Genomic DNA, 15941 nt, shown 5'->3' with positions numbered 1-15941 from the left:
CATGCTGTGAAATCTAGACTGAGGTGATTAGTAAAGCATTAGTGGCTGCATGCAACACTCAGAACACGCTGTCAAGGACCTTATTTACACGCGCGCGTGTGTGTGTGTGTGTGTGTGTGTGTGTGTGTGTGTGTGTGAGAGTGTGTGTGTGTGTGTAGCGAGGGGTCTTTTAAAGGTATAATACATCATTTCAAAATGAGCGGTCTGCTCTAAACCACAAAACGGGGACAACACGTGTATGCTCCTTTATTCTGTGAAAACAAAATGGATTTGCACACACACACACACACACACACACACACACACACACACACAGAGACACACACACACACACACAGAGACACACACACACACACACACACACACACACACACACACACACACAGAGACACACACACACACACACACAGAGACACACACACACACACACACACACACACACACACACACACACACACAGAGACACACACACACACACACAGAGACACACACACACACACACACACACACACACACACACACACACACCGGCTCTTGTCTTCACCTCACACTATCACACAGGGAGGGAACTTCTTCATGATGTGCAGCTGCACAGCAGAAAACAATACAGTCTGCCAAAAGTCGCTGCGCTGCAGTCCAAGGAGACACACACACACACACACACACACACACACACACACACACACACAATGAGAAGGAGGCAGAGGAGGCGACAGAAAGACGAAGACAAGCGGGTGAGCCACACATTAGAGGAGCTGCTCCGATGTCGCTCTTGGTCTTGGTGGCTCGGAGCAGAACGGGCTCATCGAACAGAATAAACAGGCCTCCTGTCAGCGCGGAGCTCACTGCGAGCGCAGAGATTATTCCTCCGTTTCAGCTCCTCCACCACTCTGAGCTCTGCCTCCCTCTATCTGGGTTTTTCGTCATCTTGTCCTAACCCCCTCGTGTCGTCTCCTCGCGTGTCCGAAACACAAGAACATACTTTTACGTGCTCGTCTCCTCTCCACCTGCTCAGAAATATTGGAGACTAGAAAAGCTGCACACACACTGCTCTGTGATCACACACACACACACACACACACACACACACACACACACACACAGGTGGGATCTGCCCTTACTGTGCATGAAAAACCTGCAACAGCAGACGTTTGTAGTCTTGCAGGAGCACGTTACAGAGACGGAGGCCGTGCCGGTTCTCATCTCAAAGACGATTGAACCGTCTGTCCTCGGTTATATAAAACGCACAGATTGTCCAATGTTAATTATTAAACCAGATGTAAACACATTATTCTTTGCTTTCTTTAGTATATAGTGTCCTGGCCCTTAGGCTGCTGTCTCACACACACAACAGTCTCCAATGGCAGCTTTGTACCAGAGGCAGAAATGGATAGCTCAATTTCTTTCTCTCCATCGCTCCTCAGTGTGTGGGAGATGGACTGAGGCTGTGTGTGAATGTGTCCATGTGTGTCTTTAAACAGTGTGAAGTGTGGGCATTTCCACTCCACCACACTATTATTCTGTGTTGAGTAGCTGCATAAAGCACTTTCACTGGTCCAGCCTTACAGCCGGCCTCGCAGGTTAATGCAGCGTTGCTGTAATGCTCATGCGAGCGGCCACAGGTGCGATCCCTGTCACGTTTCCTCGCTGTAAACTAGATATCTGCTCACAATTTCCTCTTGGTTTTCAGATGAGTCGTATCAGTAAATAATAACATCATCGTGCGGCAGAAACCATCGTGCTGCTGCACGAGGACACCTCGTAAGAGTCCGCACGGATTCAGTAAAACCAGGATGGAAGGAAATTAAACTGTTCATTTCTTTTAGCCCCCTGCATCCTTCTTGAATGATCTCTCCTTCCCTCCTAGAGCGCCTCTGTTTCCTCCTCCCTCCCGCTCTGCCTCCAGAGCAGGGCACTGACCACATGGTGTTTTAATTAACGTTGTGCAGTGCAAGAGCCGAGGCTGGCGCGAACACACACAGGGCGTGACTGCACCATCACAGTGAAGCTGAACGTTTGGGCTGAGAGCTGTAATATTAAGTGTTGCAGGCAGGCCGGCATGTGGCAGTGATCTCAGGTTTAGCATCATTACTAATGTACGTGAATAATCCGGTGATGTCTTTATGAAGACCCGCCTTTAAACCAGTCATTTAGAAACAACCCGCCGTCGAGTCGACATCAAAAAACTCGTCTTTGAAAGCTCTTTGTAAAAACCAGAGAACATAACCTGATATAGATCTGTTCTAATATAATCAATAATCTTTCTCTGAACAGCAGCACGCTGACCAGTCTGACCTGATGGGCACGACGAGATGAACACCGACATGTTTCCTGAATCTGTCTAAAAACGTCTTAATGTGAAAAAGTGTTTTTAATGAAATGAAGAAAAGATTTTGTAGCAACAAAATAAACTGATTCTGTTCATCTGGACGTCATCGGGTGACGTCATCATCTCGATTATTTGATGATATTTATTTAACAATAACAATGTGTTGAATAATGACTTTAAAGATTGCACTATTTTATATTATTTTTTGACAAATACTGATAACAGTGCAAATGTTTGCAGTATAAGAAATAAATGAAAAATGTAAACATCTGTGTTTAGTGAGCTTTGCAGTGTTGCTCTGTGGTGCAGCTACACTGTAGCAAAGTTTACACACTGTGTCTACTTGATCCACGTCTGACTGAACCCATAATGTTTCCACACCACTGAAGTTTTTTCCCTCTTTACAACCAACGGCAGTCACTCTCCTCTCCAAATAACTTCTGCTCAGCTTTCCAAGCTTCCCTCGGGTCCTCTTAATTGTTGTGACACGTGTTCGAAACGCAGAGAGGTGCGCTCGATTTTCCACACGGAGCAGCGCGAGAGTAAAGCACGAGGGAGGGGCTAATAATCGGCTCAGTCATTTTTAATGATCGTTGAAAGCCCAGATCGTGATCGAGATTACAATTCGATTAATTGAGCAGCCCTACCTTAAGCACCAGTGTTGTTTTTCAGTAAAGTGAGGGGTAAATATGTCACCTGAGCTGTTTTTGGGCCCAAACACGAGCGGCGCGTTCCTGCTTGTAAATATTTTCCTCGGAGCTGCAGGGATTCCTCTCTAGACTTCCCACGTTGACCCTCTGTCTGCCTGTGTGTTGTGTCTCTTTCTCTTCCTGACAGCGTAATTAACAGGACCGTGGGGTGCACCGTGTATTACCCACGGAGCGATGTGACAATCACATTACTGGACTGAGTTAGCCGGTAGGAGCTGGCCTCCTCCCTTCAAGCAGTCAGAACTGTCAACGTAAAAACACTGAATCACAGTTTCACTCGGACGTTACATTGTTGGACTTGTGTTTCTGTGACACGCAGACGTGCAGCAGACTGAGGCGGCCGAGCTGCGTGACAATCTGAGGCGAGCGCACTTACAAGTGTCGGAGTTCCTGAATGTGAGAGCTGATTATCGAGGGCGCCTGATACGACCGTTGAACAGGCGCTAACACTCACCAAGTGACACAGTCAGTCGCTGCTGCCCCCTAATCGTGCACGTCCACAGGCTGAGCACGTGCACGAGCGTAGCCATCAGAATCAGAGCGTCAGGCCATAAACTCACAACATTCAAACAGCACAACTTAAACTCGAAACGTCCCACCTGTGACACACTGAGCGGGGACAACAGGAAACAAAGTGACACGAACCTGTGTGATGAAGGAAAATGTAGACACTTTAACAGAGGGAACAATCCTTTTACATCAACACGTTACAGCCGAGCAGCTCTGGCCACTCACCACCTGCATTCATCTCCGTTTCATTTATTACTGTAAACTCGTTAGTGCCGCGGCGACCGAGAGAAGGAAACGATCTGCGGTGGAGACGAGGAAGACGATGCGTGAAACGGAGCATCTGCTCATTTTCTTTTCATCGGCGCTTTCAGACTAAATAAGATCTTCGTTGAAGAGTGGGGGAGGAAAGGGCTGCGGGAAATGTAAGAGGAACTGGGCAAGCTCTTAAAAATAATCTGCCTCAATTTCATAATTAATCTGCGCTAGGTTTTCACACAATTAGCACGTTAATTAACCCAAAACTGCCACCACTGTGCAGGGATGTGTGCGTGCCTACGCTGCAGAGAGAACGACGAGTTAGACGTCAGACTGAGTGGAAGATCAAGGCGGAGGAAAGTGGCGAGCACTGGGTGAAGGACAAAGGTGAGGAGGTGAGGGGGGAACGAGAGAGGAACACGGGGGAGGAGGAGGGGGGCCAGGATAACGGTCATGTGGTGAAGAGCGAAGAAGACGGACGGCAGGTAGAAGACACGGACGCTTCCTCCATACCTGCTTCATGCCCTGGAGGACGGGGCTGTGGCCCCCCCACACCCTCTAGCAGATTATTACATGAAGGAACCTTTTAAAAAAACAAAAAACAAGCGCGTCCATGCTCACAGGTGTACACACGGGTGATCACACCCACAAACTACACCCTTTTTGGCTCCTACCTCAAAGCACACTGTGTTCTGTTGATCTTATGTGCTGCACAATAATGTTTAATATTTAGTATTTACTGTCATATTCCCATATATCATTGTGATGTTGTTTATTCTATTACTCTTGTTCTCTTCTGCTTGTTTTCTTTTTTCTTTCTCAGCAGGTGATCCAGGTGATTGATATATGCATTTTTTTTCTCTGCCCGTTCTGTTGGTTTTTGTCTTTTGCCCTTCTCCCCCGTCCCTCTTCTCAGCTGTTTCTCTTTCCCTCTTTCTTTCTCCCCTTCTTTCCCCCAGTCAAGTCTGTCCCGTATTCAGTAAGTGAAAATAAAATAAACAATAAAAGGTGAATCAAATGGACCATTACGGCAAGGCTGGGATGGTCAGTTTGGTAAAGTAAATCCGTTGGGCATCTTTCTTTGCCTTTAGACAACAATTCTGATGCAAAAGAGCCAAACGGGACAGGCAAAAAAAAAGAAAGAAAACACGGACGCTGCAGCTGTGGCAGGTGTTTGATAGCAAGTGGGGGCGGGGCCACACACTAGGGAGTGAAGTAAAAGTTATTCCAGCTGTGCTGATGTTTGGAGCCTCTCTTCTCCAGACGCCACACACACACACTCAGGTCTGGCGAGGGGCTGCAGATCAACCCACAGGTCCACCTCGTTAATCTCCATGACGACAGAGATGCTAAGGCAGCAAATTAGCAGAAAGGGGAGAAAACGGGAATCTCACAAAAGAGTCGGGTCTTAAACACACACACCGTCGACCTTTGCTCCCCTGTGATGATAATGGAATTAAATGAAAAAACTCAGCGGCGCGCTCGTGCAGACAAACATGGATTTACTGTGCAGCGTGTTCGTTTGTGTCATCCTGTCCAAACCTAAAAGCATCACCTGCGACCTGCATCATCATATAAAGGTTTAGACACTCGTATTACGTTTGAGTCAGCTGTAAGATTACGATGATTCTCCAACGTTTGATCTGTAGTCGTGGCTGCTCCTCACAGCCCACCAGACAAAAAGGTCTTTGTTTCACCGTCTGTCTCACCTCTGTGTTCATGTGAGTGCATGCTTGTGCTTTCATGCTTCCAGAGTGCCATCACACATTCACAATGGCTGGGTTCACACCAAACTCTGAAGTCACGCACACGGAAAAGAAAAGCACCTCACTCACCGATCATGTGATTGGCAACGTGAATCTGGATCTCTCTTTCTGTCTCGAACGTCATTTGGCATTTAATACACTGGTAGGTCTTTTTCTATAACAGAAGGAACACAGGAGACTGGTCAGTGCAATAAAGCTAATGAGAAACAGGCTTACATGTTAGCACATCAGACACACACAGACAGACTGCACAGGAATGAAAGAATTATTAGTGCAGTGAAAGCTACCAGAGAAAAGTGGAAAAGGCTAAAAATAAAACTGCACTTTTCCGCACTTGCAGTCATCCCTGCACATATGAGACATTTCAACCTCACAAATTCTTGCACTGAAAGTCCAAGTCTTTGGAGGGTTGGGAAAGGAAGAGAAGGTATGCAGCTACACAAACACCAAAGCTGGATCGAAAGTGAGAGAAGCAAATGAAAAAAGGAGGGTGTGAACGCGAACGAGATGAAGGGAAGAAGCGATGAAAGAGAAGGAAAAAAGGACAAAGGAGAGAGAGAAGGAGCTACAGAGAGAGGAACCAGAGGCTCTGCTTATCCATTCATAGCACAGAGTGATCACTCATGCACAAACACATACAAAATACACAAAGGCCCCACTTCCACTGTGTCTCTGCTGCTTCATCCTAGCAGGCTGAAGCAGCAGAGACACAGTGGAAGTGGGGCCTTTGTGACACACACACACACACACACACACACACACACACACACACACACACACACACACACACACACACACACACACACACACACAAATCCTACTTTGTCTGCTTTGTGCTGTTAGACTAAGCAGAAACAAAGGTGCAGGTAAGACAGAGGGTCCCTGGGAACTGTCTCTCAACACACACGTGCTCGCTTGCAAGTACACACACTCTCACACACTCAGTCACACACACTCTCACACACTCAGTCACACACAGACACGCGGCAGGTCCCGGGGAGCCTGACTGTCAATATCAAGTAGAGCGAACAGCTCCCACAATGCCTCAGCACGCCCCAGCCGCAGGACCCAGTGGGCTCAGCTGACACACACCCACGTACGTGTGGAAGCTGCAGACTTATACACAACCTCGTGCACACACAGAGTTCAGGAGCGTCGTTTGCAACCTTGGAAATGGAAACACTGGCCTCTATCACTCTGCTGGATCACACCAAGAGCTTTTATACATTTGACCTTTCTGTGCGTAGCTGCCTCCTTCTCTTTTGCAGACACCGTTATTTTTATGGAAACGTGCCCTCTCACTGTTTCTCACCTTAGGAGCAGGTGAAACCTCGGCCTTCTTTCCTGCTGCGCTGGTTTCAGGACTGATCTCCGGATGATCCGTCTGGACGTGGTTCTCCAAGTCCTCCAGGCTTTCAAACTTCACCCCGCACTCTGGACACCTCAGCCCAGCCGCGGCCTTCTCCGCCTGCGCGTCCCCGGGCGTGACGGCTCCTCCCTGGCTGGGACTCTGGCCGTTCGTGCCCCTGATGTGATTTGAGCATTTGATTTGTTTTAGCTGATTTCAGTGATTCTAACTGATGCTAAACAAAAAGGATTTCTTCACTAACTTTGGTAGTTTTAGGAAGTATCTGTGCAGTTTGTGACAGCTGGAGCAGAAAATCTGAATAAACTGGGCAGGTTTTTGAAAGATATTTCAAATATTCATATACTTTTCATAAGAAATGCACCCAATAAACGTGTGCCGAGTTACCCTGTGCCAGGCAAAGCTTCCAAACAGGAGAGGCATTCATTCTTGACTTTAGTCATTATTCTTTCCCACAGAGGGCTGAGTCATGCTGCAGCCCTGTTCACAGCATTGCTGCCTACCTGCTCATGCACCCAGCACAGAGGCCGTAAGGCAGGCCGTTGACATCCAGCTTCACCAGCTCGCCTTTGTTCTTGAACTCCTTGAGGCAGAAGGCGCACTTATACAGCTTGTGCTGCTGCAGCTGCCCATTAGGGGACGAAGAGGCAGAGCCGTTTCCTCCAGCTAGTCCTCCATTCCCGCCTCCGACCGCAGCTCCTGCCAGCGCCGCGCCCGAGGAGATCTTCTGCATGTGGAAGGTGCCGTGGATTTTCAGCTCTAGCGTGGAGGTGACCGTCTGCATGCAGACGACGCAGCGGAAGCCGGTGAGGGAGTTGCGAAGGTCGGGGTGCATCTGGCAATGCTCTATGAACTCCTCTTCGCTCTGCAAGGGCATCTTACAGATTCGACAGGTTCCCGTGTCCAAGCTTTTACTGTGGGTCACCTGAAGAGAGGGAGCACAGACGATTAACACGACCGTGACCAGTTACAAGACACGGCGTTGCTTTTTTCAGTAACGAGTATCCTAACTAATCACTATTCCTATCGTTACAACGCCGTTACCATTACTAACAAGAAAACTGAAGCTGTGTTCAGTTTATCTTATATCAGCTGCAAAGAAGTAGCTGTAAGTAACCCTTTTTTGAAGAAGTAACTAGTAACTGTAATTAATTACTTTTTCAAAGTAACTTGCCCAACACTGACCGTGACACATCAAAACACCTCAGACGAAGAAGTCATTTTGATAAAAGCTCAACATCAGCATCACTGATAAGTGACGAAGGCTGCGTAACAAACCGCCTCTCTGAGGAGTATCGAGCTCTAAATTCAAAGCAGCCAAAGACGAGTCAGGATGCAAATCTAGGCGCAGAAAGAGAAAACGGCAAAAACGTCGCACACGCAGAAACGTGTCTGCACTGCTGCACCTGCTGTTCAGTGGAAAGTACTTGTCACAAGTCTGAAGTACCTTGTGCTCGGTGAGGGTCAGCAGAGAGGGGAAGCGCTCGCCACAGATGGGACACATGTAGTGTTTGGCGGGGCCGCGGTGCGTCTGAGCGTGCTCACGAAGCCCGTTCTCAGAGAAGAAGGTTCGGGAGCACACGTTGCACTTGTGGTTTCCTTTGATGAAGTCCGCCTTCTTCTTTCGAGAACCTGTTGTACAAAATTAAGACGCATAATCACAAATACGATAACAACACAGAGGACTCGCTTCCTGACGATGACAGAGTACGACAGCATCGTTACCGGCGTCGTCTTCTCCCGGCCGGATGTTGTGGTCACGCAGTCGGTGGTTCTGCAGCAGGGACTCCATGGTGTAGGCAGCGCCGCAGATATCGCAGGCGTACATGGGTTCTGAATTATCCAGCTCCTCCTCTCCTCCGCTCGCCTCGTGGCTGTTGGCTGCATCTCCCCCCTGGCTCGACCCTCCTCCCACCGCTGCGCTCTTCAGCAGCATGTTCTGCAAGTCGGCTTGCTCGGCAGCTGCAACCGTCGCTCTCTCCACGCTTCCTGCTCCTCCGTTGCCACTTCCTCCTCCTCCTCGCTTGGAGGTCTGCGCCAAACCGTTAGGCGTCCCGTTCTGGCTCCCGCTGCTCCCGGTGCCGCCTCCATTGCCGGTGATGTTGCTGCCATCGAAGACGCAGTGCTTTTCTCTCAGGTGTCTCTCCAGCAGTGAGATGGCGTGGAAAGCTTTGCCGCAGAAGCGGCACGTGAACTTCTTGCTGTGCGTGGTGATGTGACACTGGAGCTCCACTTCTGTTCCAAAGCTCTCCCCGCAGAAGATGCACTTCCGGGGCTTGAGTCCTGTCAGTCAAAGATCAAGTTATCGTGAAGATGAATCCGTGGCACAGGAACGGGAAATATCAGACATTCTTTTCACATCGTAATCGTGTATTTGTTAAACGTAACGCGGCACAGCTGGACAGTACCTGCACCGAGACCTCCCGGGAGGCCCGACCTTTGGCCCAGATGGTTATGTTTAACGTGCAGCTGAAGATCCGTCTCCTTCCTAAAGTCCCAGGCACAAGCTGTGCAGCGAAACAGCTTCTTCTCGTTGCTGTGCTTCACTGCCAAATGCACCTGGATGTGAGGCCAGAGAAACAAACTCTTGAGCAGATAAACTTTGCATCTTTCGGGATTCGTGTCTGCAAAAGGTCACACTCAACAACGAGCCACGTGTCGTTTACCTGTATAGACACCTTGGAGTCAAAGACCTCCTGGCAGAGAGTGCAGTGGTACAAGACAAACGTGTGCATGTCGAGCAGGTGTTTCTGCAGGTCGTCCACCGACGAGAACTGTTTATCGCAGCTCTCGCACACATACTGGGTGGACGTGGTGGTGTAGTGTACCGTCAGGTGTTGGAGCAACGCCTCCTGTGACTCAAAGTCCTCCTTGTTGCACTGGGGGCAGGACTGGCGCCTCAGCAACATCTCCAGGTGCGACTTGAGGTGGGCCTGGAAACCCTCAAAACTAGCAAACCGCAGATCGCACTGGTTGCAGGGATAATCTCCGTTGCTCCCCATGGATGGAGTGGAGTCCCCTCCGAGCCTGTGGCGTTTCGGGGAGGAGATCTCGACGTCCGACGAGGCGGGGCTCAGGTCTGCGACTTTGGCTTGCCGTTTGTTGTTGGCCAGCGGGATGTTCTTGTGGTTCTCCTTTATGTGCTTGGTGAGCTTGAGGAGTGAGCCGAAGATAGGAGAGTTGGTGCAGTAAGGGCAGGAGTAAACCTGTGCGTGGATAATAACTCTTTACTTTTTTTAAAGATTATGATGCAATACGCCGAGTCGTCACACAGCGACCGACAAAAGTCATTTCAACCACTGCGAGCTTACAGACAGAATCACGTCAGTGTGTTAATGAGTTATGAACGCTGGCTAACAGCTACTCGAAGTGTCTTTGTAGTGTGAACAGTGTGTCAAACAGCAGCAGGTTTCAGTGTTTCCACTGTGAACTGTGGGTTAAAAAGTCTCAGTCCGACTAACAAACGACACGATACAGGAACTGAATAACTAACGAGGAGGGCGAGCTGCGTTTCTTCTTCTTACTGGTTACACTTAACAGATTTTACAGTTTTTCCTCACCTCCATGAAGGACTGAGATCCAGCCTGAAGTATGGGAGACTCGAGTTTGGCCACCGCTCCACCTGATGCACTTCCTCCACCTGTTGCGGAGGTGCAGTGTGTCTGCTGAATGTGCTCCGTCAGCGAGGACTCTGTCAGGAAACCCATTGAGCACTGGTTGCAGAAGAAGGCATGGTTCCCTTCTAGGATGGAGAAGCTCACTTTAATCGTTGCAGCAACAACAGTCACAGGAAATGATGACACTGTACTTAACACCATGTAACTGACAAGCAGCTCACAGCTGACCTGATGCAGTTCATGCTTAACCCTTTAAGACCGACCATAGAACCAAGTCCGCCAGAGCTTATTTTATATGTTTACATGCTGTGGAGCCATTTTTGGGAGCATTTCAAGTTGCTATACATCAATACAACCATTATAGCCCAAATTTGAATAATATGTCTGCATTAAGTGCATAGTGATTACATAAATTGCAAAAAACTACAAAAAAATTGAAAATCATTTTTGCTTTTTTAACATATATTTCTAGTTAGAGAAATTTAAGAGGCTTATCCCTCAAAACTGTAAATACAAAAAAGTTGCACAAAATAGTTTCCCACCACAGGAAATTTATTTTGAGTGTCTTCATAGTTTTATTTTTGAAATACACCAATTTTTATATACTGCAGGAAAAACGAAAATAAATATTATAAAAAAGCAGCATGTGCATCAAAATAAACTATTTCCAGCAGTGCAATATGAGTCCTCAGCATCCCAGAAACGACACAGAAAGACAAAGTCAAACATAACTTTTAAAAACACCAGTATAGGCTCATGAGGCCCTGATGGTAAAAAACTACATTTCCGCGAAAATGACGTCACTTCCGGTTTCGGGCAGGTCATGGCGGACATACGATAGTTTGCGCTGACGTCTATTCCAACGTAGGAAGTGTTACAAACAGCTGATCGGATCAGCAAAGCGTGTTTCTGGAATATTATGTTTGTGTTGCTGCAAGTGCTTTTTATGCAGTTTTGCAAAGCTGTATGTGGAAGGAAACTGTGACCGAGGACAAGCTGATGGCATCAGATGTAAGTACAACTCCTCCGGTTTCATATGCAAAATTTTTTATTGCACTAGCTTACGTGGTTGCAGAGCTACCGGGATTTAAAAATAGTTACGCAAAACAGAGCGTGCTGCTCCGACCGGCTTTAAAGGGTTAAACACACCTAGTGTGGTGGATCCTGCCATGATGCCACCGGGCAGGCAGTGGGAAACCCTGATGTGCTCTTGCAGAGAGTTGATGTCCCCGAACATGTCGGGACAGTAGTTGCAGTGGAACGCCGTGACGTTGGTGAACTGCAGCAGAGGAAAAGCCGCCGCCGCCGCACCCACCGTTCCTCCGCTCGCACGGTGAGCTTTGCGCACGTGCTCGTTGAGGTTGTAGAGCGTCGGCAGAGTTTCCAAGCAGAGCTGACACGTGTGGCTCTGTTGCGGCTTATCTGCATGGATGGTCTTCAAGTGGATCTCCAGCACTGCCAGACTGTGGAAGTCTCTCTTTGAGCAGTAAGGGCAAGAGTACGTCACTTTACCCCAGGATCCTCCCCCGCCTGCACAGACACAAAGGGTACTTTAGTGAGTCTAACTGGTAACTGTGCAGTTACTTTGGAGATAAGTGGCTAACGCACCTCCGCCTTGATGGCCCAGGTTTATCCCCACGTCCTCGCCGGTATCGCCGCCTCTCCTGCGGCTGCGTTCGCTGCCCTGGCCGTGCTTTAGTGTGGAGTCGGGGGTGGAGCCTCTCTCCAGGCTGGCGCTGGAGTCTGGAGTGGCTGAGCTCATTGAGGCGACGCTGCCCAGCGCTGGGTCGGGACTGGCAGCGCTGTGATTAGACGAATCGGGCTGGCGATGGCTGTCTAGGTGGCAGTACACGTCCTCGACGGAGGGGAACTGCTCCGAGCAGACCGGGCATCTGTGGACACAGAAAAGGCCAGAGGTGAGTAATGGTTATCAAAGTGGTGAGCGGAGAAGATTGAGAGGTAAAGCTCTGCAGTACTTGTGTTTGCGGTTAGCGTGCTGCGTTTCAATATGCGTGAGGAGCGAAGCCTCGTCAAGGAAGATCTCAGGACAGTGGATGCACTGCAGGTCGGCCCGGTCCGACAGCTGGGGGTGTCTGGTCAGGACGTGTTTTTCCAGCTCGTCGGTCTGACTGAACGTCTCCTCGCAGTAATCGCACATGTACAGGTCCTGCTCCAGGTCGCCGTCTCCTCCCGCTCCCTTCTTTCCTCCATCTCTCTCGCTCCTCAGAGCGAGATGCTCTCTGTTCTTACGGTGAGCCTGCGGAGTCAGACATTCAGACGCGAGGACGCACGTGCAGGAACAATACTCGCATGCAGTCGTGCAGTGCACCTCATGGTCAGTGCCACAGGTAACACTTACCTGCATGTGGCTCTGCAGCGACGAGGTGGAGGAAAAGCCACGCTTACACACACTGCACTTAAACGGTTTGCTGGAGCTGGGCGGGGCATTGAAACAAGAATCAGCACCGATTCTGAGCGCTTTATTGTGCTGACAGGTTCAGAAGCAGTTACCTGTGCGTCTTCAGGTGGATCTTTAGGTGATCAGAGCGAGAGAAAGCAGCCTCACACTCCTGACAGCTGTACTTCTTATCTCCTGAATCATTGAAAGGCAAAAGCTTCACTGATGATGTTAAAGCAGAAACTAGACCTACAGTTTTCCTTCCTCTCTGCTTCATCGAATAACAACTTCACAAACATCATAGTTTGTAGTTCTCAGACAATCCTGACATGTAGGATTAAAAACAGGGATAGAAGACGTGCCGGAGAACTGAAACGCTGGCCAGCAGCTCGTCTCAGGCGAGATGTCCGGACGTACCTGTGTGGAGCTTGACGTGGCGGTCTCGGCTCCGCTTGTGTTTAAACAGACGGCTGCAGAAGGTGCACTTGAAAGGCAGCTTGTCGCTGTGGATCTGCTCGTGTCGCTTCAAGTAGCTCAGGCGGCTGAGAGAGACCAGCAACAACGTTTATTGTGTTATTGCAGCAACACTTACAGTGATTTAACAAAAGCACCGTGTCAAAGTAACTGGATGTATCAGACATCTACGAACCGTCTTTACAAAGCGTTGGTTGGAAAAGGACGCTAGCGAGGACAGAGTGGGTAATACAGAGGATGATGATGATGATGACGGTGTGTGCGTGACAGCTGTTCTTAAAATGGTTCTTGACTCAGTCCCCCGAGAGGTGAGTGAGAAACGTATTCACCTCACTCCCTTTACTGTTTGCCTTAGTGGTCCGTGTGTTACCATGGCGATACTGAGAATGCACGCTGATTTTCATAAGCATGGAGATGCATCTGAACGTGTTACCGTTTCCTTCTACTACCTGCAGACGTTTCCGAAGCCAAACATCTGAACGTGGTACCTGAAGGACTTGTCACAGAACTGGCACGGGTACGGCAGGCCCGCTCCTCCCTCCTCCTCGCCGCCAGTGGCCATGCCAAGGTCACAGCAGCCATCGGGTATCTGCGAAGGCGATGCCACATCCTTACTGGAGGGCGAGGAAGGCACCCAGGATAAACCTGCTGGGTCATCATCACCGTCTGAGACAGGGAGACACAGAAAGTTTACAAGGAGTAACTGCGCCCCCCTTTTTTAAAATCACAGCTGCAGATCAGCGAGTAAAAACTAACCCCGTCAGAAACAGCGGGGAAACAACACTTTCACCTTTCTTGGAAGGCAAAAGGGGGAGAAAGAGTCTGCGGAAGGTAAAAACATACAAATACAAAGACGAAAACAGGAGGATGGAACGAAACTGAAGGTAGAGAGAGAACCAGAGCCGCTCGGGCATCAGCAACATCTAAATAGAAAGCTCCAAGAACTACGTATCCCCGAAGGAGCCCAGAAATAAGGACAGAGTGTATTTTCTCTCCCTTCGTTCTCCCTCGTTCCCTCCTTCTCCTCGCCTCCCTCCTCCCCCGTACCTCCGTCTGTCCCCGAGGACCATAGATCCGCCTCATCATATTTTCATTAGGGCCTTGGCAGATTGAAACGTCGCAAAAGCGATTAGATGATGTGGAGAGCAGAGCGGAAAGATGGCGATATTCACTCCCTTTATCTGTCATACATAGGAGATTATGCACTGCTCTTTTCCTGTTTTCCTCCCTCGCTCTCCTTCTTTCTCCCTCCTGTGCAGTCTGGCACAGAGGCGACAAAAAGGCCACGACTCCTTTAATAGACACTTCAGAATGGATTTGAGGCGACAAAAGAGAGGGCTGAATAATGCTTGATATTGTTCTGTTTCTCTTTGTGCGCTCTGCGACGGAGCACAGCGTGGCTATTTAGCATTTGCCTGAAAAATGTAAAGGAGCGAGGAGATCAGAGAGGAAAGGAGACGTTGTTGTCTTTGCTTTTATCTGACGGCTTTATCAACTGGGCCAGCAACCAATCACAGAGAAGACATTTGTGCCAAGATTCACTACGAGCGCAATATTTCTGCAGCCCGACGCCCTGTGTGCGTTACACAAGTTTGATCGTTTTAGAAATCTCTCCCAGCACACACACATGCACGCACGCACATGCACGCACGCACATGTGCACACACACACACACCCACACGTGCACACGCATCCACATGCACGCACGGACACACACATGCACACGCATCCACATGCGTGCACACACACGCACATGCCCGCACGCACATGTGCACACGCACCAACCATCTACAATGTGTGTGTGGCGGCTCTGCTGTGGATTGTGTCTCACTGAGAGGGAGTGGAAACAGTGTGATGAATCGACCGTGGGGTAAATGTCGGCACGGCGATGAGCAAATAGGATTCTGTGAGACTTAGATTCTGGGATTACTTAGTGTGACAGATTCATGAGTGGGAGATTCTCCAAATGGACCAGAACCAGTATAATGGACTGAGTGGAACTCACGGTCTCATGATGGGGGGCAAAACCCCCAATAACTGCTACTGTGACAAAAAAGTTCTTCATGTGTCACTGAAGTTCAGCCTCCACGGACATCAACAGACAACCGTATTTAAGGCTCTGCTGTCACTCCACAGGACACAGGACTCAGAACGCTTACTGACGCCGTCTCACTCATTCGCTGTCAAACACGACTCGGGTGGAGATAAAGAAAAGGAGTGAGTGTGTGCTCGCCACCTTACAGACGTGTGAGAAAAGTGGCAAAAAGGAAGTAAATAACCCCCAGCCACCCCTTCAAAAGAAAAGTCTGTGTGGACGCACGCTGGTCATTAAAGGCATGTATGAGTCAGTCAGTGGTAACGCTTCTGAGGTGGGAAAGTGGCTGAACAGAGACAGGAGGGGAGATTGCACCGCGGAGATTTAGTTCGAGCAAGAGGGTGAAATCACTTTTTGAGGGGGGGGTGTCGCGAAAGAAGGGGAGGAGAGATTAGCGTCATTAAAGAGCCCTAATCCTCTG

The 15941-nt window shown here is 49.1% G+C and overlaps 1 protein-coding gene across 5 annotated transcripts in view; it reads right to left on the bottom strand.

Moving 5' to 3' along the window:
* znf423 (zinc finger protein 423) overlaps positions 1-15941 on the bottom strand; it is a 132622-nt gene that overhangs the window by 53226 nt on the left and 63455 nt on the right. For 4 of the 5 annotated variants that reach the window (XM_080867900.1, XM_080867899.1, XM_080867897.1 and 1 more), the window contains 15 exons: positions 13914-14091; positions 13369-13493; positions 13065-13146; positions 12913-12988; positions 12530-12810; positions 12162-12445; positions 11703-12083; positions 10497-10678; positions 9603-10142; positions 9345-9495; positions 8662-9219; positions 8384-8568; positions 7440-7861; positions 6883-7096; positions 5640-5724 (listed from right to left, as the gene is read on the bottom strand). In XM_080867900.1, coding sequence (XP_080724026.1) covers positions 5640-5724; positions 6883-7096; positions 7440-7861; positions 8384-8568; positions 8662-9219; positions 9345-9495; positions 9603-10142; positions 10497-10678; positions 11703-12083; positions 12162-12445; positions 12530-12810; positions 12913-12988; positions 13065-13146; positions 13369-13493; positions 13914-14091 — 3744 coding nt within the window. The remainder of the gene's footprint in view (positions 1-5639; positions 5725-6882; positions 7097-7439; positions 7862-8383; positions 8569-8661; positions 9220-9344; positions 9496-9602; positions 10143-10496; positions 10679-11702; positions 12084-12161; positions 12446-12529; positions 12811-12912; positions 12989-13064; positions 13147-13368; positions 13494-13913; positions 14092-15941) is intronic. The other variant, XM_080867898.1, reaches the window with a different exon arrangement.

Source organism: Rhamphochromis sp. 'chilingali' (genome assembly GCF_963969265.1).
Source record: "Rhamphochromis sp. 'chilingali' genome assembly, chromosome: 2".
In the NCBI taxonomy this organism is placed as follows: Eukaryota; Metazoa; Chordata; class Actinopteri; order Cichliformes; family Cichlidae; genus Rhamphochromis; species Rhamphochromis sp. 'chilingali'.
The sequence above is the reverse complement of the archived record's forward strand: the minus strand, read 5'-3'. Positions and strand labels throughout refer to the sequence as shown.